At 37.7% G+C, this 24,299-nt stretch overlaps 1 protein-coding gene across 1 annotated transcript; it reads left to right on the top strand.

Moving 5' to 3' along the window:
* Positions 1–10,797: 10,797 nt before the first annotated feature.
* LOC148783211 (uncharacterized) lies at positions 10,798–16,170 on the top strand. Its single transcript, XM_088859837.1, has 3 exons — positions 10,798–11,005; positions 11,285–11,365; positions 15,923–16,170. Exons 1-3 carry the CDS (start codon positions 10,798–10,800, stop codon positions 16,168–16,170), a joined length of 537 nt encoding a protein of 178 aa, XP_088715963.1.
* The last annotated feature ends 8,129 nt before the right edge of the window (positions 16,171–24,299 follow it).

The raw sequence follows: 24,299 nt of genomic DNA, 5'->3' as shown, positions 1-24,299 counted from the left end.
CTTGCAGGGGCAACCCCATCAAAGTATTCAATGGGGGCAAACTCCTCTCATGAAGATGATACAATAGGGACAACTAATGAGATTGAACCCTCGTTTGTTGATTCCCAACACGTTCTAAGGCCATTTAATACAATAGGGGCAATTAATGAGATTAAACCCTTCTTTGTTGACTCCCAACATGTCGTAAGGCCATCTAATACCAACTCAATCACTCCTCTTGTGCGAGAGTCTAACCTAACCTTGAGAAAGGATCATACCATGGAGTTAATCTTCGAAAAGCAATTCGAAATTTGCAATGAAAAAGATTACCGAAAAGGAGTTGAGTGATCACTTGTCTTTTTGCAAATAACCGAATGAGACATTTATGCCTCACATTTCAAGTACTCCATTAACGGGAAAACCCTGATGAGCCTATCCGTCCACACAAAAGGCCGAGGGATTAGGAAACTGAGAGTGATTTTAGTCCAAAAATCTAAGTTTAAGTGAAGCAGTTTCAAGGAAAAGTTCAACAGAGATTCGACAACCATTGTCAAAGAGATTTTGGATGCCAATCTGGGTTAAGGAAATCATGGGAAGACAGATATTAGAACCTCCCTGCCACTTGGAGGAAGGATAAATGATTGAATTCTTACAAGATCTTAAGGTGAATTGCTAAAAAAAAAAAAAAAAAATGGCACCTTTGACTCGTCTTTCTCCTCCCCCTCTTCCTTTGTCATTGTTTTCTTCTTAATAATAATGATAATAATAATAAAAAAATAATAACAAAAACTCCACGGTCATATGAGTATAACTGTCGACTACACCATCCATCGTTGTTTGACGTTAAACTGCTTAGAGGGCTCTATGGTTGCAGGAGTTAAAACTGCTAACCAACCTTGTTTTCGAAATATCATTCTCTTTTCAAAATTTTCACTATATGTCTTGTGTTTTCAAAAACATTAATTTCTTTGTTAAAATTGTAACATGTCATTTCTCTGAGTTCCATTTCAAATATCCCTCTATCTTCAAAAATTCTAAAAAGTCTTTTAAAACAAAGGAGCTTGGACACCCGCATATGATAATTACCGCGTTGCCATGATTATTGCGTTGCTGCCAGTTTTCTCTCTTCAGAATCGGCCAAACAAGTCTCTTCTTATAGAAAGCCTTACGAAACCCTAAGGAAATAAAAAAAAATGTCAGGGTTAATAAATTTTCAAACTGTGAAACCCTTGAAGTTAAGTGGCATGGCCAGAAAATCCAACTCGAGTTTCAAGCTTGTGTAACTCATCTAGATCTCACGCCGAAAACCCTAAGAGGAAAATGCCCAAGGTGGGTGAGCTCGATGAGCGCAATGACTTGGAGGGATTAGTTCGTGCACCCTCTGACCATGTGACGTCAGGAAGAAATTTAAAATGTCTGCATTATCTTTGAAATTCACGTGCTCCTCGAAGGACAGGGAATGCCAAAGTGTCAACTTCTTTGCCATTCACTTGTCCCTCGGAGGACAGGGAGTGCCGAAAAAGGGCAACTGTAGACATCCCATTTTAAATATAACAAATTATGTGGTTTCCTGAACCCTTAGGACCACATTATCCTAGTAAACCCAAATCTATATCGCACACCGTCTACCCCATGACCCATAACCATTCTGCCTACCCAGAACCCTTCAGATACCCTGTTTTGACCCAAAATCCTGCATACGCCCTGTTTTACCAAAACAATCATTAAAAATAGTAGAAAAATCCTTTTTGATCCAAATTTTCTCTGAGAGCTTCACAAGAGCCTGCACTAGACATTGCACTAAGAAAAATTAGTTTTGGTTAGGTTTGGTTTGGGCAAAACTGGCAGTGCCGCCTAGCCCAGGCTGGGTGACACCAGTGGTGACGCCTTGGTGTAGGTGACACCATTGGTGTCGTCCAACCTAATTTGACCCGAAACTGTCAGTTTAGGCAGGACAACTCACTGGTCTGTCCTAAGTAGAAAGATGCCATTTTGAGCAGTCCTGACCTAAGCAACACTGTCAGTGTCGCCAAGCTCTGATAGCCCAGAAACGACAGTTTCCGTACAATAATAATTCACTGCCATTATGGGCCAATTTTCCATCATTTTGGCCAATTTGGGCTGGGCGAACCCGGGACCCCAGAAAGGTAGTCCAGGGTTGGCAATTGACTGGTGATGAAAGGTTTTCCCTTTTCAAAATAATTTCATTTTATAAAACCTCTTTTTCGTGGCCATTTGGTGGAGGCACTGCTTTTGAGAAAAAAAAAAAAAACTTCGTGAGCTTATGAAACCCTAATCTGAAAAACCTAACCCTAAGCTTGAGAAACCTTAACCTAGACCTAAGGAATCCTAGTTCTTCAGTCACCTCTAGGTCACAACAACCCTTTTCAACCAGAGATTGTCTAGTCAACATCGGAATCAGCGAGGTAAAGAGGACGCCGGTTCTGTTGCAGGCGAGCCCTCTAAGGCTCGGGAGTCCGGGGCCATCAAGTCCGGTTTAGTATTATTCTTTTACCCTTTCCTTCTTCTTCTTATTATTGTTTTATTTAATTTTGATCTATTTATTATTTTGAATTTGTGTTTTAATGTTTTGGATCATGATGGCTCTGCCACAGATCTGAGAGTGGATATGCTCATTTTTGGGTAGATCTGAATTCGATTTGTCCCATTTTCTCTACCACTTTATTTTTATCAGCTTAAGGTGTCAAAATTCGAGAGATCTTCGCCAGAAGATCTGTCTGATTTTCATCATAAACAATGCTACAGTTTAAGGTCGTATAACTTGGACTTGCCATGCTGTTTTAGGTCATGCAGCGAGGACCGTTGTGCGAGCTTATGATTCATCGCTTCTTGCCAACTGTGAAGGGCTCTGACATTTTGTCATGATGTATAAGCAAGTCTTCCATTCGCGTTGCTTTGAGAATCATTTTGGCAAATGTGGAAGGACATGCTACGCCGACATGCATTGACAATTCTTGATGCTTTCTTTCTACAAAGTATTGTCCTTCTTGAAATTCGCCCACTAGAGTGGCCAAATTTATAGCCAGGTTGCGCCACCTTCTGATGTACTCAATCACTGGCTCATGTGGCCTTTGCCTTACATCAAGAAGTTCATGAAGCGGCACATTCCTTTCTATGTCATGGAAGCGGTTGAGGAACCCTCTCTCCATTTGTCCCCATGATGAAAATGATCTCGAAGGTAATCAAGAGTACCATTTGAATGCAGCTCCCGTAAGGGTTCCCACAAATTGTAGAAGCAATAGATGCTCATTGTTCGATGTATTGCCACAAGCAGCAATAAAGTGGGCTATATGCTGTTGTGACGAGCCGGTGCCATCGTACTTGGGGAAGTCGGGTCTTTGGTAGCCCAGTGGGAATGGAGTTTGATCAACATAGGCTGGGTAAGGTTTCTGGTAGTGATTCAACTCTTCCATCATTGGGACATTGTATTTCTTCAATGTTTCGGCTACCATGCCTTTCACTAGTTCTCCATTCCCAACATGAGTCGATGGAGAGGAGACCGGAAATGAGGGAGGTTATGGGAGTGGCTCTTCTTTTGATGGTGTTGTTTCGATGACCAAACATGGTGCTTAAGAGACGGTTAAGAGGGTTTGGTATACCGAGGGGGCACACTCAACCTCATGTGACACCAATATCTCTTGACGCATGGTTCCATCATTTCGTCTTTTGTCCTCATCTCGGCTTGCAATTTGCCTTAATGTGGCCTTAAGCTGCGTAATCTCGTCTCCATGTAATTCTGATATTTCATTTAACACCATGGTATTGACAACGGTCATGCTTGAAAGTTCTTTCTTTGTTGAAGGCCTGAGTCACTCACCACTGGAGAGTGAACGAACAATTGCCTCGAAAGCTCCTTCTTCATTTGAGGTGACAGTCTCCAACATGGTTTGCTCACTACATGCCACTTGTTCGATGGATTTTTCGATCATGGGTTCAACTGTTGCTACTTCAACAATATCATTGATGACATTTGTTGGGCTTTCCCTCGGACCCACTTCGGTTTTTAAGGCATGGATATCCTCATCATTAAATGAGAATGTGGAACTCTCATAAGACAATGAGAGCACATCATCATCGAGAGAGCATAAGAAGCTTCCGAGACATGAAGAGAGCATGTAAGTGTCATCATAAGGAATCATGGGATCTTCTGGGCATGAAGAAGTTGCTTTAGAGGGAATGTGGCTCATTCCATTCACCATAAAGTAGTTTCCCTCAAATGAGAGTGATGAACTCTCATCAGAGGTAGGGGTGATTGGATAGATGAGGGAGATGGAAACCACATCATTAGCATTGGTCAAAGAAGAATCTGGTTCATCCGATCTCTGTGATTCTACGATGAATCCGGGTAAACGAGTAGAGGGGACGAACAATGACAGAGCCTCTTCCTTGTTCATGAGGTTTACCTTGGCAATGAGGCTCTTAGCCCTTTGAAGCAGTTCAATGACAATGAATTTTTCTTTAATTTCAGTATGGGGAGCCAAGATGTCAATGAAGACTGTAGGTGAGGGTGGTGGGTAATTCTCTTGCAACATGGTACTGAAACTAGTCTCCACTTGGTTCAGAACTTGCACCATCCAAAGGATACATTGCTTACGCGAGCATATAGTGGCCTCTTTAGAGGGGGTCACATCGATCTTCAACTTCTTCGGGCTAATGAGATTCCCCGAGCTCAAATTGAGCTATCTTAAGCTCCGACGTCATGTCATGCTCGAACCCAGTTGCCTCGGGAAAGCTAATGCTTTGGATGCCCCGACTTAAAATGGGCTCGAGTAAGTATTCTTCGAGGGTCTGAGCTGCAACAAGTTCGAGCAGAGCAAGTTCTGACTTAGGGGCTTGAATGGGTAGTGGCTCAACTTGTTTCGGCTTTATGGGGTTGTTGGTGTCAAACCAGCTCTTCGCCCTGTTTGTAAGCTCTTCTTTGCCCCAAGCGACCTCATTGACCTGTATCATGTGGCGGGCTTCTTTGATCTTACTGGCACCAAGGGTACCAAGAGAGAGGAAGAGGTTCTCCCCTCAAGAGGAAGAACCTTTACTGCTCTCCTCTTTATTGCTATTAAGTCGGGCTTTCAGCATCTTGGTCTCCCAACCCCATATCCGGGCTTCACCATTATTTCCCTTCTTGATGGCTTAGTAGAACTGCCCTCGAGCGAATGCAAGCAGTTCTTCTAGACTCCTTTCACGTCTGCCCTCAAAGCTAGGGGCAATGTCAGACTTGTTTGTATGTGCTGAGTCCGAAGACGTGTTTGGGGCAGCCTAGGGGCTAACCCTTAGTGAGGATAAAGTTCCGGCCTCTAGGATGCAGACCTTAGTGATTGGAGTGGCCATAAGGCCTCCATTTTTTGCATGCAAGTATATGTTCGCATTTGACCTACGCCTGGGTCATTGATCATGTGCCCTATGGGGGATGGAATTTGAGCTGCCCCGAGCTGAGTGAGTAGTATGTAATGCAATTGAAATGACTTGAGTGTCACTCTTGATAGTGGGTCTGGGTCCCAATAGACCCAGAGTATGTGAGAGACTCGGGGTGGCTTTTTGCTTCCCCGAGATGACGAGCCAATCGCTAGGCCATTAGTTGTAGTGTGTGTGAAAGTGTGTCGAGTGACCTGGTGGTCCTTCGACTGAGGTGGGCCAGCAATCGGACCACCGATTTGGGGTGTGTGATATGCGATGTCGAGACGGGTGGCACGCATGTGGAAAGAAGAGTTGGGGGTGACCTTCTTGGTACCTACAGAAACAATGGCCTTATAAGAGCTTATTGCGAGAGTCGCCTTAGAGCCACTCTTAGGCTTGAGACTGGTGAAGGATCCACCAGTATCTGTGTGAGCATGAGAAGTGGTGGTTTTAGAACCACCCATGCATGTGGTGTCAAAGGACTGGCCATTGATGCGGGTAGAGGGGGACTAAGGGATTTGAGAGCCCCTTCTCCCTTTAGGTTGGGCCGAAGCCCAAGTGCGAGCAGTTTGGTCGCTTCGCAAAAGAAGGGAGGGAGATGTAGGTTGCGAAACCTTACCCCCGAGGGACGAGTTCATGGGTGTGGGGATCAAGAAGTCGCAAACCCTATAGTAGGAAGATTATTTAACCCCAAAGCCATTTTTTTTTCCAGTTGGTCGGACCTAATTTCTAATCGTCCAGGGTCAACCAGAATGTGAGTGACTCAATCGGAGGAATCCTCTCTCAAACAACCGCGAGGTCCACGAGCGTGTGTGCATGTGTGCTCCTGGTATGGATAGGAACAACAAAAAAAGAGATTTTAATCGACAAAGAAGGGCTCGAGCACCTACCTTGCCATGTTGGGTTCGGGGGATGCATCCGGACGATTTGCCCTCTTAGATCATCTCGAAAGCCCTCTGGCTGTCCTTATAACGCGGTTTGAATTTGGCTCCCACGCCTTCCTGCACAGCACTTGGATCCAACAACTAAAAATGGCCTTCAGGGTATATTTATTTATGGGGTCTCCTCCTATTGGTAATGTATGGTGGATTGAGGCCTAGACAAAAGGTTAGAGGGGCTGTGAAAGTTGGAGTGTGTTAGAATAATGTAGATTCGGATGGGTGAAGTGTGAGTGGAAGTGTGTGAGTAGAAGTGTGTGAGTGAGAGTCTATGATGTGAGTGTGCGAGTGGGTGAAGTGAGTGTGTGAGTGAGAATGTGAATGAGAGTGTGAGTGAGAGTGTATGATGTGAGTATAAGTGTAAGTGTGTGAGTATGAGTGTAAGTGTGTGAGTATGAGTGTAAGTATATGAGTGTGACTCACATGTAAGAGAGGGGAAAAATGTGTAATAAAGTGTGAGTAAGACTCACGTGTAAGAGAGGGGGATGTAGACACAAGCGGGAGAGAGAAAGATTTGAGAGGGAGGGGTACGTACAATAGAAGGAGAGAGAAGATTTGAGAGAGAGAAAAAGAGAGGAAGGTGGCGTGAGAGAGAAGAGAGAGAAAGGTGACATGAAAGGAGATACATAAGCCAAAAAGAAGCGAGAAAGGATTTGAGAGTGAAAAGAAGAGAAAAAGGTGGCCTGAGGGATAAGAGAGAGAAATTGAGAGAGAAAAGAGGAGAAGGAGGTGGCGTGAAGGATAAGAGAGGGAAAGGTAGCGTGGAAGGGAGAAAGATTTCAACGTGCAATAAAGGGACAGAGAAGATTTAGGAGAGAAAAGAGAGGTGGCATGAGGGGGAACAGAGAAAAAGGTTGCGTGAGGGAGATAAAGATTCGGGCATGCAATAAAAGGGGGAGAGATGATTTGAGAGTTAAAAGAGGAGAGAAACATGACGTGTTGGAAAGGAGAGAGAAAGAGGGAATTTAGGAGAGAGAAGATTTGAGAAAGAAGAGAGGAGCGAGAAAGAGGGGATTTGGAGAGAGAAAGAGGGGATTTGGAGAGAGAAAGAGGGATTGAACAAAGAGAGAGAAAATAATGGCATGGGGAAAGAGAGATAATGATTGTGTGGGAAAGAGAGATAATAATTGCGTGAGGAGAGGGAGAGTGGAAATTAAGAGAGAGATGATGGTTGCGTGTGAAGGAGAGAGTAGGTGGTTGCATGTAAAAGAGAAAAGAAGGAGATAAGCACGGTTGGAGAGAAAAGTGGGAGATGAGAGCGGGTAGAGAGAACATAGGGAGATGAGTGTGAGTGGAGAGAAAGGAGAGAGATGAGCGCGGGTAGAGAGAAAAGTAGACAACGAACGTGGGTGGAGAGAGGAAAGGATGTGTTTGAGAGAAAATAAGAAAAAGAGATAAAGGGATAAGAGAGAGAATGGACAAGCAGAGAGAGAAAGATGTAAAACGGGGGTGTGCACTTGTGACAACAATGAAGAGGAGAGAGAGGGTGGTGACGTATATGCCCCTAATTGTGTTCCAACAGATAAGGGATAAGAAAGAAGGAGAAAATAAAGGAGAGAAGGGCACCGCTCTGGGTTTGCCAGCGGGTAGGGGATGATAGAGTGGGAGAAAAATAAGAGAGAGAAGGGAGAGAGGAGGTACAAGAGCAATTACCCAAGGTGGTAAAATTTTCTCTCTCATATCTCTTGAAGTCGGGAGCGATGCATGAGGCTCAAAGAGGGGGTAGGTGGCATGCTCAAAACTAAGCTAAATTGTGAAAAATTATAATTTAATAGAATTAAAGTAAAATTCCGTTTTTGGACAAAATTACCAAAATAACCCTTAGTTCTTTAGAGCAAATGACAAAATCATCCCTCCATGAGGGGCCTCTTGCCATTGCTAGACTTTGGGAGCTCTTTTGCGTGCCTGTGACAGTGATTTGGATAGTCCATCCTCGTATAATTGATGCTTGATCTGTTCTAAACATTTTGACATCCTTTGATCATCTTGAAACAAATTTTTCATGAAAGAGCAAAAATCAGGCCAAGTCCATAAGCTTCAACCACCGATCTGGTGCGATCAGCGATGTTTCAAGTCTTCATTTTGATCTCAAATTAAAGGGGACATTGTCACAATCGTTTTGCACTAAGTTTTGTCCAAATTGGTTTCCGTTTGAGCATATCCCCAAATTCAGAAGTCGTCAGAATTAGGATTCTTGCGATCGGGAAACTATTGTCATCTTTAACCTTGGACTTCGTATTATTTGGCCTTTATCTGAATGCAAAATCTATACCAGACTTGTAGCTATTCGCGATGTGGTCACAACAGATCTAATTTCGTGTCTATCCGACTTATGGATCTCGAGTTATGGTTTCATGAAATATGGGACATCTTCTTAGTAAAATTCTAATTTTTATGGTTTCGTGCTCTTCTCTCCATAAAATCTTTCGTCTCGAACTACACCGCGATGCGTGCCATATGTCAAAATGACTTGGTCGTCGAGACCTAGCTTGCATCCAAATTTGAACTTGTTCCCATTCCAACCAGGCGACCTGTGGGCGTTTGAAGATCATCTTGAGATGTGAAACGCAACCTTTATGATTGGGAACTGGTTCAGTGAGGCTACACTGCAATAGTGTAAAACCTACCCGTTTTTGGTAATTCGGGGTTAGAATATTCCTAAAAGGTCCGATTGAGCCCAAATTTTGTCCATGGGGGTTTTTCGACGTTCCATATCTAATGGCGGTAGTCTGGTACCATTTTGAAATTCAAAAAATGAGGCTGTAGTTATAAGGTCCCCTTTTAGCATGATAAGAGCTAGTTTTGAGAATTGAGTTTCGTTATGATCATATCAAAACATATTGGAATGTGACGAAACTTTTGTGAGTGTCCTTAGGGTATCCCAAAATACCATTATCATTCCTTTTTAAGCCGTTTTAGTACTTTTTCAGAGGTTGCCCAGTTTTAAGCTTATTTTGTAGTGTTCCCATGGTCTGGCAGTGTCTTGAGTACCGACAGGACTAGGTCATCACGGGCTCTCTCCTTATTTGCACGGACGATGAAAGTACGTAAAAAATGACATACAACAACGAGTTTTTCAAAAAATATCAATTTTTTTATTAATTGTTTAGAACTCCAAGTTTTTCAAAAGATCTTCAAAAACCCGTGTTTTTTTTGTGAAGCCCATATAAATTTGTATTTTATCTTTTTTCAAAAAAACTTCTTCCCTATAACTTTATTTTTTAATTAACTTAATATTATTGAGTTTTAGTTTAAAGATAAGAACATTAACAATAGGAGTAAATTAAGAATCTTGATTTAACAAAAAATTACATAAAAAATTTCACCAATGAGTTCCTTTAAAAATATGGTGTACAAAAAAAAAAGCAATATATTCCTAAAAAAAACTAAAGCGATCATATATCTTAAAATAATATGCACAATTAGAAGAAGAGTAGCCTAATGAAAAATCTATTTTTTTTTTTAAACCAATAACGTCCTTATAAAGAGCAAGAGAGAGACTCAATGATACTAAATATTTAGATAGCTAGGAATTTAGTGCGAGCTTCAAATTTTCTTAAGTAGTTTTTCATTTTTATTTTTTTTAGGCATAAAAAAATTTGATTAATTTCATTTTTTTTTTGTATTTTATTGGTGTATATAACATAACATTTTGGATGGGCCACTATTTTATATATTTGGGTCTTTTCGTATTCTTTTAATTAGCTACAATCCTATCTAGAGGGTATTTTTTATTTTTATTTTTTGAAAAATATTCCTATACCTTTGGTTATAGTTTTAGTTATTTGCTAATTAGTTCTTATATTTGATGTTGTTGTTTCATTTTGTGCTCCTAATAAATATGCGATATGTTTTGTGGTGTGCAACAATGTTTATTGAAAATTTCAACAAAAAAATGTTAAGTATTTGCTCTAATGACCCTAGTACGGCTATAAAATTATCGTTTAATAGCTTTAGTATATCTATACAACAGTTGCAAATCATAATCTTATTTTTTATTATTATCACAAACAGAATATTTTTCACTATTTTTTTTTAAACCAAATCTGAAATATTCACATTTCTGTAGCTTACCTTATGTTTTGGCGTTATTGTATTCTTTATTCTAGACTTTTTAAAGTATAAATCAATTTATTACAGATATTTTGGTCTATTATTCCCAGAAAAACACGATATATTGGTCTGTTATTCCCGAAAAACAAAGCTGGTTGGGCTTGGGGCTCGTAGGTGACCGGACAGACCCACTCGCCCGAGTTTGCAATTGTTCACTGTAGTGCAAAGCACCGTAGAATCCCGCTTCTTTTAATAATTGAAAATGGCCTCCACGGAGCACTAAACACTAGTTGTTTGACGCCATTAACACTTGCCTATGTAACAAGTAATAAACCACTTCCTTTTCTCTCTTAATATCCATGGTATCAGTTAATTTTGAGGGTATTATTTTCCATCCAACGCTTTTTCAAGGAGAATGGAGCTTCAAGGAGAAAACGGTGACAGAATCCCCTTAGAGAATGGTAAAAGGACAGAATTAGGGCGAGGCAATGGCTCCCCCTTCAACGATTTAACGGTTTCGAGGCAACATGTCTCCATGGAGCTTGAAGAGGACCGGAAAAATGGAGAAACTAGGGTTTCTTTCCAAGTATTGGGCAAGAATGCAATCTGTGTTATCAGTTCTGGTAATGGGTCTAATGGTTCAAACCCTAGAATTTACAGGAGATATGAGAAGGGGCACCTTAGAGTTGCGGCCAAGTTGTCAGTATCTCTTAAAAACCCATATTTTTATAGTTTGAAGAGAATTGCAGTGCTTGAAACACAAAAAAAAGAAAAAGACGAAGAAGAAGGAGAGAGAGGGGTTAAGGAAGCAGTATCTAGAAGAGAGAAGAGGACTTCAAAGAGGAAGAAAACGGCTCGTGAACATGGAACTGATAGGGGTGTTCTTGGTGATATTTCTGAAGATGGGTTTGTTGGTGAAAATGCAAAACTTGAAGATTTGGGGCTGGACTCATTTGATGTTTCATGCATTGATCTTGTCAAAGGTTAGGTGTCTTCTTAATTTACTGTTACTGTTACTGTTACTTTCTTAAGAAAAAAGTATATATATTCTGTTATTGTCATTTGTTGCGAGTTTAGACTCTAACTGTGTTATTACTGAAAGCCCATGGAACTAGGCCCCTTTGGGAAGCACGAAGGTACAAGTTCAGCTTTGCCCTTACCATGAGTTTTATTTACGAAGCTTCCTGCTAAAGAATGGAAATCTGATTTTTGCGCTAATATCTTCTATTTTTTCTCTCTAATTTTAATTTATCCACTTTTATCTACAAGAAACTGTGAAAATTATCCTCCTTGGTCACAACTATTTCTGTTTCTTATTTCTTTAATTTTATTTTCTGTACTTTATTAACATAAAATAATGCAATTTGTTCTTTTTGTGCTTCTAAAGGGTTCAATTTTATCATCAAATGTAATTGAATAGGTTACAAATTTATGTGCATGACTGTAATACAATGGTTTTTAAATGAGATTCAGATATTCCAACTTTACCTAGGCGGAAGGTTAATGGGAGCTAAGCACATGATAAATTTGGATATTAGCGTGGGAATTTTTTGTGGTGTGTGTGCTTTACATGATGCACTCGGAAAATATTTGAATTATCATTTACAGAAACTAAGAACCATTTCTTTGACAAATTTCTCTTTAATTCATTTCACTTGGACTATAGCATTAATATTTTCTGGCAGTCAAATCGATATTTTTCTCTTCAAGGTTGTGTACTTGTCCTATTATGTATTTATCAACAGTGATCTATTTATGTTTCTTTTGTTGGTGTGAATTTCAGCAGTATTTAATGCAGAAATCTTTTAACATTCAAATCGTCTTAAGTTAACCTTTCTCCAAAAAAAAAAAAACATATTAGTCGCGGTCTGCAAAACTTTTCTAAAAATACTCCTGCATGACTTTAGTCTTGTTTTCTATCACGGTCTAAATATTTTCAAGTCCTCATATAGTTAGTGGTTCGCGTAGACTTAATACAACACCTGTTAGGAGGTGCGAGTTGGTTCAAGTGGAAGGTTCAAAAGGGCAAGGGGTAGCCCAAAGGACATGTTTGGAAGTAGTGAGAAAATATATGAGGACTTATGACCTCATTGAGGGTATGGTCCTTGATGGAGCAAAATGGCGAACCAGGATTCATATAGCCGACTCCAAATAGTTGGGAAAGATCAATGACCTTATACTCCAAAATTTAGGGATCGAGATCCCAATATGTTGGGAAGCTCGATCCCAACTTCTAGGGGTTGAATGGATAAGGTTTACAGGTTGAGCTCCATTTGGTAAAAAATCAGAGTCCTTGGGTGCATTTAACTAGGATTCCTAAGGTCCATAGGGCAATCCATATAATATTGCACATAATTAATGAATTTTGTAAAAATTCAAAATTTTATTAAAACTACAAGAAATCCTATAACTTCGGATGTGGTTTATATTTTAATTAAGCAATAAAAAATTATGAAGAAATTGAAAGTTAATAAAGTTTTTTAAAAAATGTAATCTTTCTATGGTAATTTAACTTTGTGTTCGTTGAGTGCAGTTTATGACATAAAGTAACATTATACTTACCCGAATTGCCTATGAGGATAGCAATTCCGTTTCGAAATCTCCATATGGCATTTCCTCCGGTGAAAGTCGATTCTAAAAGAAAGGAATCACGTTTTCATTTTTTGCGGAATGCGATTCCACCTAGTTTTGGAATCTCGATTCCTGGATTGCCAGAATCAAGATTCCATATCGAGGACTTTATGATTCTTAGCTACACAAGAGTGCGATTCTGCTTGTGAGAAATGTTGATTCCAAATTTTTGGAATTGCGAATCCATGTTGTCTGGAATGAAGTTTCTATATCGCAGACATCGTGATTCCTTGCTACACAACAATGCGATTCTTGAACTAAATAATAGGAACTTCAAGTGTTCAACTAAATAATATAACATGAAAGTAATGTGAGAATAGGAACTTCAATTCTTGAACTAAATAATATAACATGAAAGTAATGCGAGACTAGGAACTTCAAGTGTTCAACTAAATAATATAACATGAAAGTAATGTGAGAATAGGAACTTCAAGTGTTCAACTAAATAATATATAACATAACATGAAAGTAATGTGAGCATAGGGAGCGCATAAACCTTTCAATGTGTGCTCAATCATGAGTGAGCACAACATGTATGAGAGCGTGAGAGAATTTGAAGTTGTTGCACACGACAATCAAATCAAAATTTAAAATATGAGTAATATGTTAAATTTTTTATTTTCTTATTTATTAATTTCCATCCTTCATTCCATGTTACTTTTTAAGAACTGTCACCAAGAATAAATGATACTAAAAAAATATGTTACTTCAAATTTAATAATGTTCGGTAAATGGTGTGGGTACGAAACTACTAATATAATAATGTTTAATATATGATTGACACCGTCATTTCTTCAAGTTGAATAAGAGGATAAAAATGCTTTTCTTTAAGTAGAATAAGAAGATAATAAAGATACAAGTGAAGTGCCCTGTGTGGTGTTTTAGGTTAAATTAATCATTAAATATAAGAGAAATTGACTAAAACTTGATTAACTCAATTTTCAAAAGTCAAAAGACCCAAAACTACATTTAACAAAGAAGAATTACTATGTCATGTATTTATTTTATAATTCAAGGAAAGGATATAAAGGGAGCTTGCCCTTGTTCTCACTCCTTGTATGCTGTAGACTAGCTCCAGACCTTGTAGGCATAATAGGGTTATCGGGAGATCGAGTCCATTGTATGGGATTGTCTACAAAGATATCATAAAGTTTGACATTAGGTCTTGGAGTTTTGGACTGGGTATATGCAGACCAAAATTCGATCTTGTAGTAATGGGTAAGTTTATATATTTTTTGAATACTTCTCTCATATACCGGAGGGAATTGGTATGCAATTCTAATAAGGAGAGAATCTCGATTCCAATATGGGGAGAATTATGATTCTGGAATGGTGAGAATGTTGATTCCAAATTGATGAGGACAACGATTGTAGAATTTTAGGAATCACGATTCCTTATTTTTAGGAATTACGATTCCATATTTTTAAGAATCACGATTCCAACAACCACCAAAACAAGCGGGGTCTTGTGTGATTCCATATAGGTATGAAACGCGATTCCAACATCAAGGGACATCGATTCTTGCAAATAGGAAACACGATTCCTAATTTTTTGAATCACGATTCCAAAATAGTGAGAATTGTTTTTTTCAAATCTGAATCGTATGGACATCGATTCCTAAATTTCGAAACTTCTGATACACGCAATTCGCGATTCCGATTTGGAATCACAAACGTTCCCAACTACTATAAGTAACATCATAACAATCATGGATCCTTTTTTGTTGAAGAAAAACTATTAAGATGAGTATTAAAGTTGAAGCCCAAGCCTCAAACTCATGATTTGTTATAGACGCCAATAGTGATAACATAGTGTACCACCACCGAAAATTACGTGCATGAACAGAACATGCAATTAATATATTATATAGCACTTAGAGGCTTAAAAATATTAAATAATTATGCAAAATAGCCGTTGCCTAGCATTAAGTTGGAGGTCAAGGTTGGAACTCGTGACCTGTTAAAGAGGCCGAAGGGGACTTAGTTTAGTTTACCTACAAATTCTCGATGTGATGTTGAGGATTCTGCATCCCATGTGACGTGGGATGTTAATCCCTAATAGGAAGGATCAAGATCCCAAAGTTTATAAATCAAGAATGAGCAAGTTCGCTCTGCAGTGCAGGATTGATATTTTGTGGTGGGATTGACCCTATGATTTGGAGATTCCAGTAACTATGGTATAACTTCTATGTTACATATTATGTTAGTGATAGTAATTCAAATAACTTTACATGACTCCAGTTTTTTAAGAAAATTTCACCTAAGTGTTATTGGTTTTGAAATTCACTTAAAAGAGGAACGGAATTTCCATAATTTTTTTAAGAAAATGACCTTATGTTGGAGGAAGGAGGTTTTACATAGGGCCTTATGCTAAGCCACACAATAACAAGGAGAAGCTTTATTTCTCATTACCTATCATCAAATACAAACATTGAGATATGTATGTATGTATGTATCAGGATTTATGGGCTATCTGGCCTATGTTTCAGTATAGGCTGGACAACCCATGTTCACCAACAGGTTTGGGGGAATGTTTGTCATTTTCTATTTGTGTATGGTTTTTGAATTTTTATTGTGCGCCTAGTTTTGTGCATATCTTCTCAAATTTCAGCTCAAAAGGATTTATAGTAAAAAATTAAAAATGAAAAGGTGCTTAGATTGAATCTAAGTTCTTTAGCCTATACAATTCAATAGGCAGCTGGCTTACGAAATAACACACACACGTGTGTATGTATGTTTGTATGTATATACTTATGATATCTATGTGTGTATCTAAATACATAGATATACATACACATACACGTACACACATTTACATATGCATGTGCATGCACGCGTATGTGCCCGTGTGCACTCACACGATCATGTTGTGCATGCTTTTTATGCATGATCATGTTTCCGACTTGTAGAATTCGGCTTTTTGGTGGTGGGTCATGAGTTCGACAACTATGGAAAACAGAGGATCCTCCACATGAAGGACTGGGACCGGTTTATTGAGGAACCTAGGGAAAATAGTGATGACGAAGCTGATGACAAGAGGATAGGCCAGAAAGGGGGAGGAAAGAGAAAAGGCAGAAAGACCAATGACGATGAGGACTGGACTGGTGAAAGTGAAAATGAAAAGGAATTAATTGCAAACCTTAGAAGATCGAAATGACCTTCATATTCAAAGACCAGAGCAAAAGATCAAGGAGAACAAATTGAAGAGTTTTTGGATAGTAACAAGCCAAAGTGCCAAAAATATTTGGATGTTCAGGAAGAAGATGACGATAGTCTTGGCAGGTTCATTGTTAATGACGATAAAGAGGAAGAAGGAGAGGGAGAAGATAATGAAGAAGAAGAGGAGGAGGAGGAGGAGGAAGAAGAAGAAGATGATGAGGAGGAGGAGGAAGAAGAGGAATAGGAAACAAAAGCAACACACCTTTTAAATAAGTGGAACAATTACTTTATTGCTTAGTATCTCTGTGAGTTGAGGCACTGTAAAGAAAGGGACATCTCCTCTGATCTCAGGTATGTTTTTCAAGTTGGATTGGCAATCCTTTACAAAAAGAATCTAATGGTATTTTTATGATATTTGTGCTGTCAAAAATGACCGTTTCTTTGCCTTGCCTCAAAAAAAGGAGGGGGACAAAAAACGAGAAGGTAACCTGCTCTCTTCTTGTATTATCCTCTGGTTGTTTTGCTAAGACAGTTGTAAAAGAGGATCATGATTATTGAATCCTGTGGACATATGTGCATAACATTTTCCCCAAATAGTTATAGTTTTTCTTTACCCCATAATATTTGTCAAGTTACAATTGACAATATAGCAAATGAGATAGATATCCATCATTACAATCAAATGAATAGTAAAACACCCACTTATAGACACAGTATGGACCAGTGAATAAAACCTCACTCATTGAGTCAACTCGACTTGTTCAATGGGTGATTTATTTGTTGATTTGGCCCATAAATGTTCTCTTCTAGGCTATTAGCGTTGTGGCATGCTAAGCTGTTGAGTTGGGTTCAGTTCACCTAACTGACATTTTATATTTCATACAAAATTTAGAAATTTTTTCTGAGATCTTCCTAGTTTGCCATTTCATCAGGCAAGTTGACTTGCTTTTGATGGTGACTGCATTGCCACTGAGTTTGAGTTTCTAAACAGCGGTTATAGATGTAAGTATGCATGCATGGAGGAGCCTTGAATGATTATGTTGATATATGTATGTACATGTATGTGCATATTTCTCTCTATAAACAAATGTATACATGAATAAAATTCATGTACATTTATGTATCTATGTTTATGCAAAGTGCTACAACATCTCATCAACTTGTAAGGCAGTTAATAGCAGGAGTTGATGTTCCTTTTGCTGTGGGATTTGAATGGTTGAGGAACAATTGTATGATGTTATAAGATTGTTGACTTTTATCAATTGACGGCCAATTCAACAAGCAAATGACACCAATGGTCAGCAATACTATCCGCACACACATAATGAAACTACACTTTCCATTATCTTTTATGGCGGTTAATATGCCTTTTTGTGACTTTTCTTTTTCCTGGAATTTGATTGTTAAGGAGCATCTGGCATGGCTGTTGTTTGTTGATAATCTGTTCTGCACATAGTCATTCTGGTGGTCTAGAACATGCCTACCTGGGAAATCTCAATGAAATAGTGCAGGAATGCTTCATGCATGGCTTATACCAGTTGTTTACCTTATATGCATTCATCTTTCAGCAATACTTCCAGATGTGGGCCTTGCACTTTTAAGAATATATTGTTTCGGATACTAAAAGGCAAAGTTTTTAATGTGTTCTCCAAATGAATTGGACCATAGAAAATATGTGGAACCACATAATTTACAAAATTGTAACATTTAATTTATGAGATGTTACATGGGTATGCTTGTTTCATTCTAAATTCTTTTCTTGTTTTCAAGTGTTGGAGAGGAAATGTTGATTCTATATATTCTAGGCTTTCACTATATTCTAAGCTTTCACTATATTCTAGGCTTTATGGTACAAACCTCAAGAATGCGATATTTTTCCACCTAATCTTGCACAGTTCATTAAAATTTTCTAATCCTCAAATGGAATGGGTCATTGAAAGCTGATTACATGTTGATGTAGCTTTGTTTGGATTTTTCTATAAGGATTTTGGTTTTATTTTTATATTTGTTCATCTTTGTCTTACATTTCATTAGCTTTAGTTTCTTGAACATATCTATTACGTAATGGTTTTAAGGCTTCACAGGAAAGAGTGTCATGCTTCACTTTGACCATGATAGTCAGTTACTGGATCTTCCAACCTAGTGGTCGATTCTACTCTGGAATGGCGCTTCTGCGCTTCAGAAAAGAGAATCTCACTCTGCAATTTTTAATCTCTGGATCTCAATCCTTCGTGTTAGGGATTGAGATCCCTAGTTGTTAAGGATCCAAATTCCCTAGCATTAAAGTATGGTATAGCAAAATGTTATGGTATAGTCTAGTTTAGCAGTGTTGTTTAGTATAGAAGTATATACTATATAGTATGTTAGCATATGATATGGTATAGTAGCATATAGCACATAATATTGTAATACAGTATAGAAGTATATTATTGTATAACAGTTTGGTATGGTATAGCCGTATATACTATACTACTGTACTAGTTAAGTGCTGTCAGGGCCTCAATTTTTAAGTAGATGGATCTCAGTCATGTATAATTTGTCATTCAATCCCAATTAGGTTTAGATCCATCTCCTTCACGTAGTGGTACCTAGATCCCTAGATTTCAAGGTGTACGTAGAGCAATCCGTACCATAGGGAGCTGCCTGCTTGTGAGGATCCTACGGTCCTATCCCGATCCCAGATCTAATTCAATCCCAACGAGAAGGGACTCACTTTGATTTGCATGGTATGGTCTGAAACCTTCTTCCCCTCCTTGTCTTTGTATATTGTTGATGTGATGCATTTCCATTTAGAAAACATTCCAAGCACTGTTCCTCTTCTACAAAGTTTATGTTTATAAAGCACCGTGTCCAGTAGTCTCCATTTGTTCAATACCAATCAATACTCTATTTTAAAATTACATAGTATGCGGGTAATGATATATTGTTTTGCATCTTACGGTAATCATTGCTATGTTGATTGTGTATAATGGTGTTCAATATTTCTGATGTAAATATTTGTCACAACAAGCTGAAATATGTCCTGCCACACGTCATTTTATCAGTTTAGGAAATTTTAAAATTAATACATATGGTTTTTATGACTTTTTACTCTCAGTAATATTGGATCCAAAAAACATGCCTCCTGTGGGCTTCTTTGAACATGAAGTTGGTAGATTGGACCACTCTAAACAAGGAATATGATATTAACTAAAGTTAAAATTGCTCGTATCACTTTGAACTTACCTGGTAAATTCTTGGTAAACTGAAGTAGCGGTTCTGGACCTTGATGTAACTGATGAGAATTTGATGAAAATCTTAACCAATCGTCTTAAGAATTCGCTGACTGCCATGCTCAAACAGAAATTTTGACATGATTTAATAAAGCGTTGTATGGGTGTTGACATGTGAAGCTCTAAGATATTCCTATTTCTTCTGGGCAGATTTCGCTTTCTTTCTGCGCAAATTTCTTTGCACTCTTGTATCATGGGATCGCTCATGTCTTGAGAAATTGCAACAGGCATATACACCTTGAGAACCAAAATGACACGTGTTTTTGTGTGCGTGAGTATATTTCCTTTTCAGTTATTTAATAAGATTTTTAGAAATAGTATTTGTACCTTTTGAGTTGTGCCGAATTACATTATCCAAATCTTTGAAGCCCCCTTACAAAAGTTCAATCATAAATACTAGATTTCTGATGCTATTGATGTTATTTTGCACTCAAACGGAGTGTAATATTCTGGTCATACTTGAGTGTCAGGTTGGCCACAAGGTACATGTGCGTTAGATCATCTTGTTCCTATTAATAGGCAGCTGGCAAGTTTTCCTGTCCTCAATATTTGTATCATAATTTTCCTATCCTCAATGGTGAGATTTGTGCAGATTTTGTATGTTTTCTTCTGGATCTGCATAACTAACATTTGGAAAACTATCATTTGTGGATGTCTGAGGGTGAAGTTGTGCATGCATGGAAGTAACCCATCTATTATGGCAGAATATATGACTTGTCATTATAGTGAGTTTAGTTATTCCTTTTGTAAATTTGAAATAAGCAACACAATGGTTAAATCTCATGGCTTGTAGTTAAAGTGATTGATTTCCATTTTAGAGGGTGGCTATAAAAGTTTGGATCATAAAAATGTTAATATCTTGGTTTGTATTCAGGTGTACCATTGGTTTCTTTGCAATTGTAGACTGTATACAATCAATATTGCTGGGACTCCATGGAGAGGCATACTAGAATGTTATGGCTAACATTGTTGTTTGGGATGCATGTTAGCCTTCCCCTGTTTGCTAGGGAACAAAATGGGTTACACTTTAACTAACAGGTGTCAAGTTGGTAGTTTGGAAAGAAATGTTTCCAGCCTTCTCTATTTTACTCTATGGTCATCTTCCTTTTTTATCTTTAGGAGACTAGGGTTCAAATTCAACTGAATGAAAGGGATCTCTCACTTTGTTAATTGTGCAATAACTGTGTAAAACTAAAGTCTTACAGTATGGAGTAAAAGTATGCTACTATGTCACTAGCAATTGCCCATTTACTAGGAGTAAGAGCATAAATCTGTAGTCTGGGTATGCTGCCCATCTTCGCACCTTTCTTCTGATAAGGGCAGTTTGATATGTAGCCCATGAGAAACAAGCCTTAGCAGTAAGCTAATTCTAACAACTGCTTACTTTGCATCAGCTTCATATCCGAGAGGAGAGGTAAACAAACTTCTGCAAAAAAAATTATAATCAGTAATTCTAGCATGGTGAATGGAGAACAAAGATTGAAGAATATCATAGGAGTACCCCAGAGAGAGAGAGTAATTCTAGCATGGTGAATGGAGAACAAAGATTGAAGAATATCATAGGAGTACCCCAGAGAGAGAGCGAGAGAGAGAGAGAGAGAGAGAGAGAGAGAGAGAGAGAGACCTCTTGATGGCTGGTACTGATTCATTCCCTCCATATTTTCTATCAATAATGGTGGCACTTTTTCTGCCGAATGGTTCCTGAAACGCACATCTTTTATCATATTTTTTGGTGGTTAACAGAACTAGGATTGATGTTCCTTTGGACTTTGAATGGTTAAATGCCAGTTGGTATCTTGGCATGCATTTTTTTTTTCTCCCTTTCCAAATGTTAATATGTGACCTGGTAGGTATGGAACTCAAGATGTCACGTTGTGACATTTGGCCACCATGACTACTATTGCCTTGAGCCCGTTACTGTGATTGTTGATTGCTAGTTGTTGTAGCCTGTGAATCGCATGAGTAACCCAAGAGTTTGAGTGATATTTTACGAGTATAATAGTACACATATAAGAAAAGACCTGGAGGACATGTGGTGGTTACTGACCTAGGCTTGATGTTCCTTTGGCCATGGAAATGTGAATGAATAAGAAGTACCAGCTGGTAAGTAGTCATATGATGGCTGGCTGTTATTAGTTGATAGCATCACTCAAACACAGGAGTCACCTCAATGGTCTGCAATTCTAGTACACATGGATGAATTCTAAGAGTGCATTATAATAAATGCTGTAGGCATGGCTTAGATAACTTTGTCAGTTGGACTGCATGGTGGAAAAGACGACATAATGTTTCAATGAGTTATCCATATGAAGTCCTGCTTGGTGGACTTGCCACACTATGATTATCTTTTGCATGAGCACCCTTATTTAATCTAATTTCATTTCCTTGTTTTCAAGTGTTTGACAGAAAATGATATTCACGAGAACATAAGCCAAGTTGTAATGCAATCTGCAAAAGTGTGATGGTTTTCTACCAAAACCTTGTACAGCTCCTCACAGATTTCCAATTATTTAATGGAATCTATCGTGTAAAGTTCATGACACTGATTTAACCTTGTACAAATGTTTATAAGATTATTGATATTTACTTGATCCCAAGCTGATGTTGGAGTTAAGTTCCATTTGCAGCGAACCCTTAGGGCGAGTTTGGAATTCAACTACATTTTGGGTCCATCATGTATCTGCGGACACACGAGAGTTTTCTCAGAATAGCGGCAGTCTGACTGTCTCCCAATCATAGTTAGCAAATAGGCAATTAATCGCCGATTTTTTCAAAAAATCGGAGTTTTTTTAAAAAACATTAAAAAGGGCATTTTTTAGAAAAGTTCGTTAAAAAAACGCGTTTTTTTCCTAATAACGTTAAAAACGTGTTTTTTTGGAGAATGATTTCAACGGGCCTAAAAAAACATATTTTTACTTGTGTTTTTTTTTAAAAGAGAAACAAATTTTTTCCTGTGTAATTTTAAAAAAAACATATAATTTTCAAAAAACAAAAAAATACTAAATTAGAAATTTTTATCCCCAATTGATTTATGTATCGTTAGGGTTTATTGTCTTAGGGTTTTTGCTAAAATCACGTTCTTCTTCTTCAAAACCTCATTTATAGATTGAAGGTATGAATTTTTTTTTGTCTTTTTAACTTAAATATGTCAATGCTCAGTAGTTATTTTGCAAATGAAATATTATTTGCTTGTAAATTTATAGAGGAAATTATTGTGTATAGAAATAATATAGATGCAGAGTAAAGAAAACCATATCGATCCAAAAACCAAATCCAGAAACCTGACTTCTGTGTTGAATAATATATGCATACATTAAACTTTTTTACTCCTGCAAATTACAGAAATATATATTTAAAAAAATATATAATTAGATTAAACCTTCAATATTTAGGGCATCCTTAAATGCAAACAAAAACTAAAAAAAAAAAGAAAATCTTAAAATCAGCAAACCTAATTTCATGCAAATTTCAAAAAAAAAACTCCATCTTCTTGCTCCTGCAATTATAGAGAAAAACCTCAAGAGCCCCATTTCATTTTCTCTCTCCAACCGAAAACCTCTTTTCAATTTCTCTCACAGAGAAACCCCCTTTCAATTTGTATTTCTTTACTCTCTTTAACAGGAAACCTCCTTTCAATTTCTATTTCATTTTCTCTCCCTAACAGAAAACCCCCTTTCAATTTCTCTCACAGATAAAACCCCTTTTCAATTTCTCTCTAACATAGAAACCCCCTCTTTCTCTAACATAGAAATCCCCTTTCATTTTCTAATGCTTTCAGCTGCAGCCCATCCTCCCCTTTCAGCTCCAGGCGTCTCCTTTCTTTCAATGGAGTAGCTATTCAGCTCCAAGCTTCTCTCTGTTTTCAATGAAGCAGCGATTACCCACACTCTCCCGTTCAGCTCCAGTCGAACCTCCCCTTTCAACTCCAGGCCTCTCCCTGGTTTGAAGGAAGCAGAGATTACCCATAGCCTTCAGGCGTCTTCCTATTTTCAGCGATATTTGTTTTCAATGAAAACAAGAATATAAAGTATAAAACCTTATTTTTAAACATAGTTATAACATGACTAAACCATGGTTAAAGCATTTAATAAAAAAAAAAATTGTGCCTTTTTTTGGGTATGTTGATATTTGCTAAAGCATTTAAGTAGATTTGGGTATGTTGATATTTAAGTAGATTTGATATTTGTTGATATTTAATTGTACCTTTTTTTTTTGGGTATGTTGATATTTAAGTATATTTGATATTTGTTGAATTATTCAAAGTGAAAATTTATATGGTGTATGTTGGATATGTTGATATTTAAGTAGATTTGATATTTGTAAAAAACAATTGTGCCTTTTTTTGGGTATGTTGATATTTAAGTAGATTTGATATTTGTTGAAGTATTTAATGTAAAAATTTATATGGTGTACTTTCTTTGGGTTTTTTTTAAGTAGGTGTGATCTTTGTTAAATTATTTAATGTGAAAATTTATATTGTGTATTTTTTTTTTTTTTTGTATGTACTAAGTAGGTGTGATGTTTGTTAAAACATTTAATGAAAATATTCATATGGTGTATTTATTATGAACTTATTACTTATTTTTTATAAAGAGCGTGAACGCCTAATGTGTTTATACTTATATACTATTATTTTTTATTTATTAAAAAACAGGAAAGAAGATGCAATGGTTAGGTCAAAAGTTCCATTTTGGGATTATTGTGAAGAAAGACGCCGTAAATTGTATTGCAATTTTTGCGGTGAAGGATTTTCTACCGGGATAACAAGATTCAAATATCACTTGTCAAGAGAACAAGGGAATGATATAAAAGCTTGTCCTCAAGTACCAGATGATGTACACGCTAGAGCTGTTTT

Source organism: Amborella trichopoda, chromosome 2 (genome assembly GCF_054954075.1).
Source record: "Amborella trichopoda isolate Santa Cruz 75 chromosome 2, AtrichopodaSantaCruz75HAP2 v2.0, whole genome shotgun sequence".
Classification (NCBI taxonomy): Eukaryota; Viridiplantae; Streptophyta; class Magnoliopsida; order Amborellales; family Amborellaceae; genus Amborella; species Amborella trichopoda.
The sequence above is the reverse complement of the archived record's forward strand: the minus strand, read 5'-3'. Positions and strand labels throughout refer to the sequence as shown.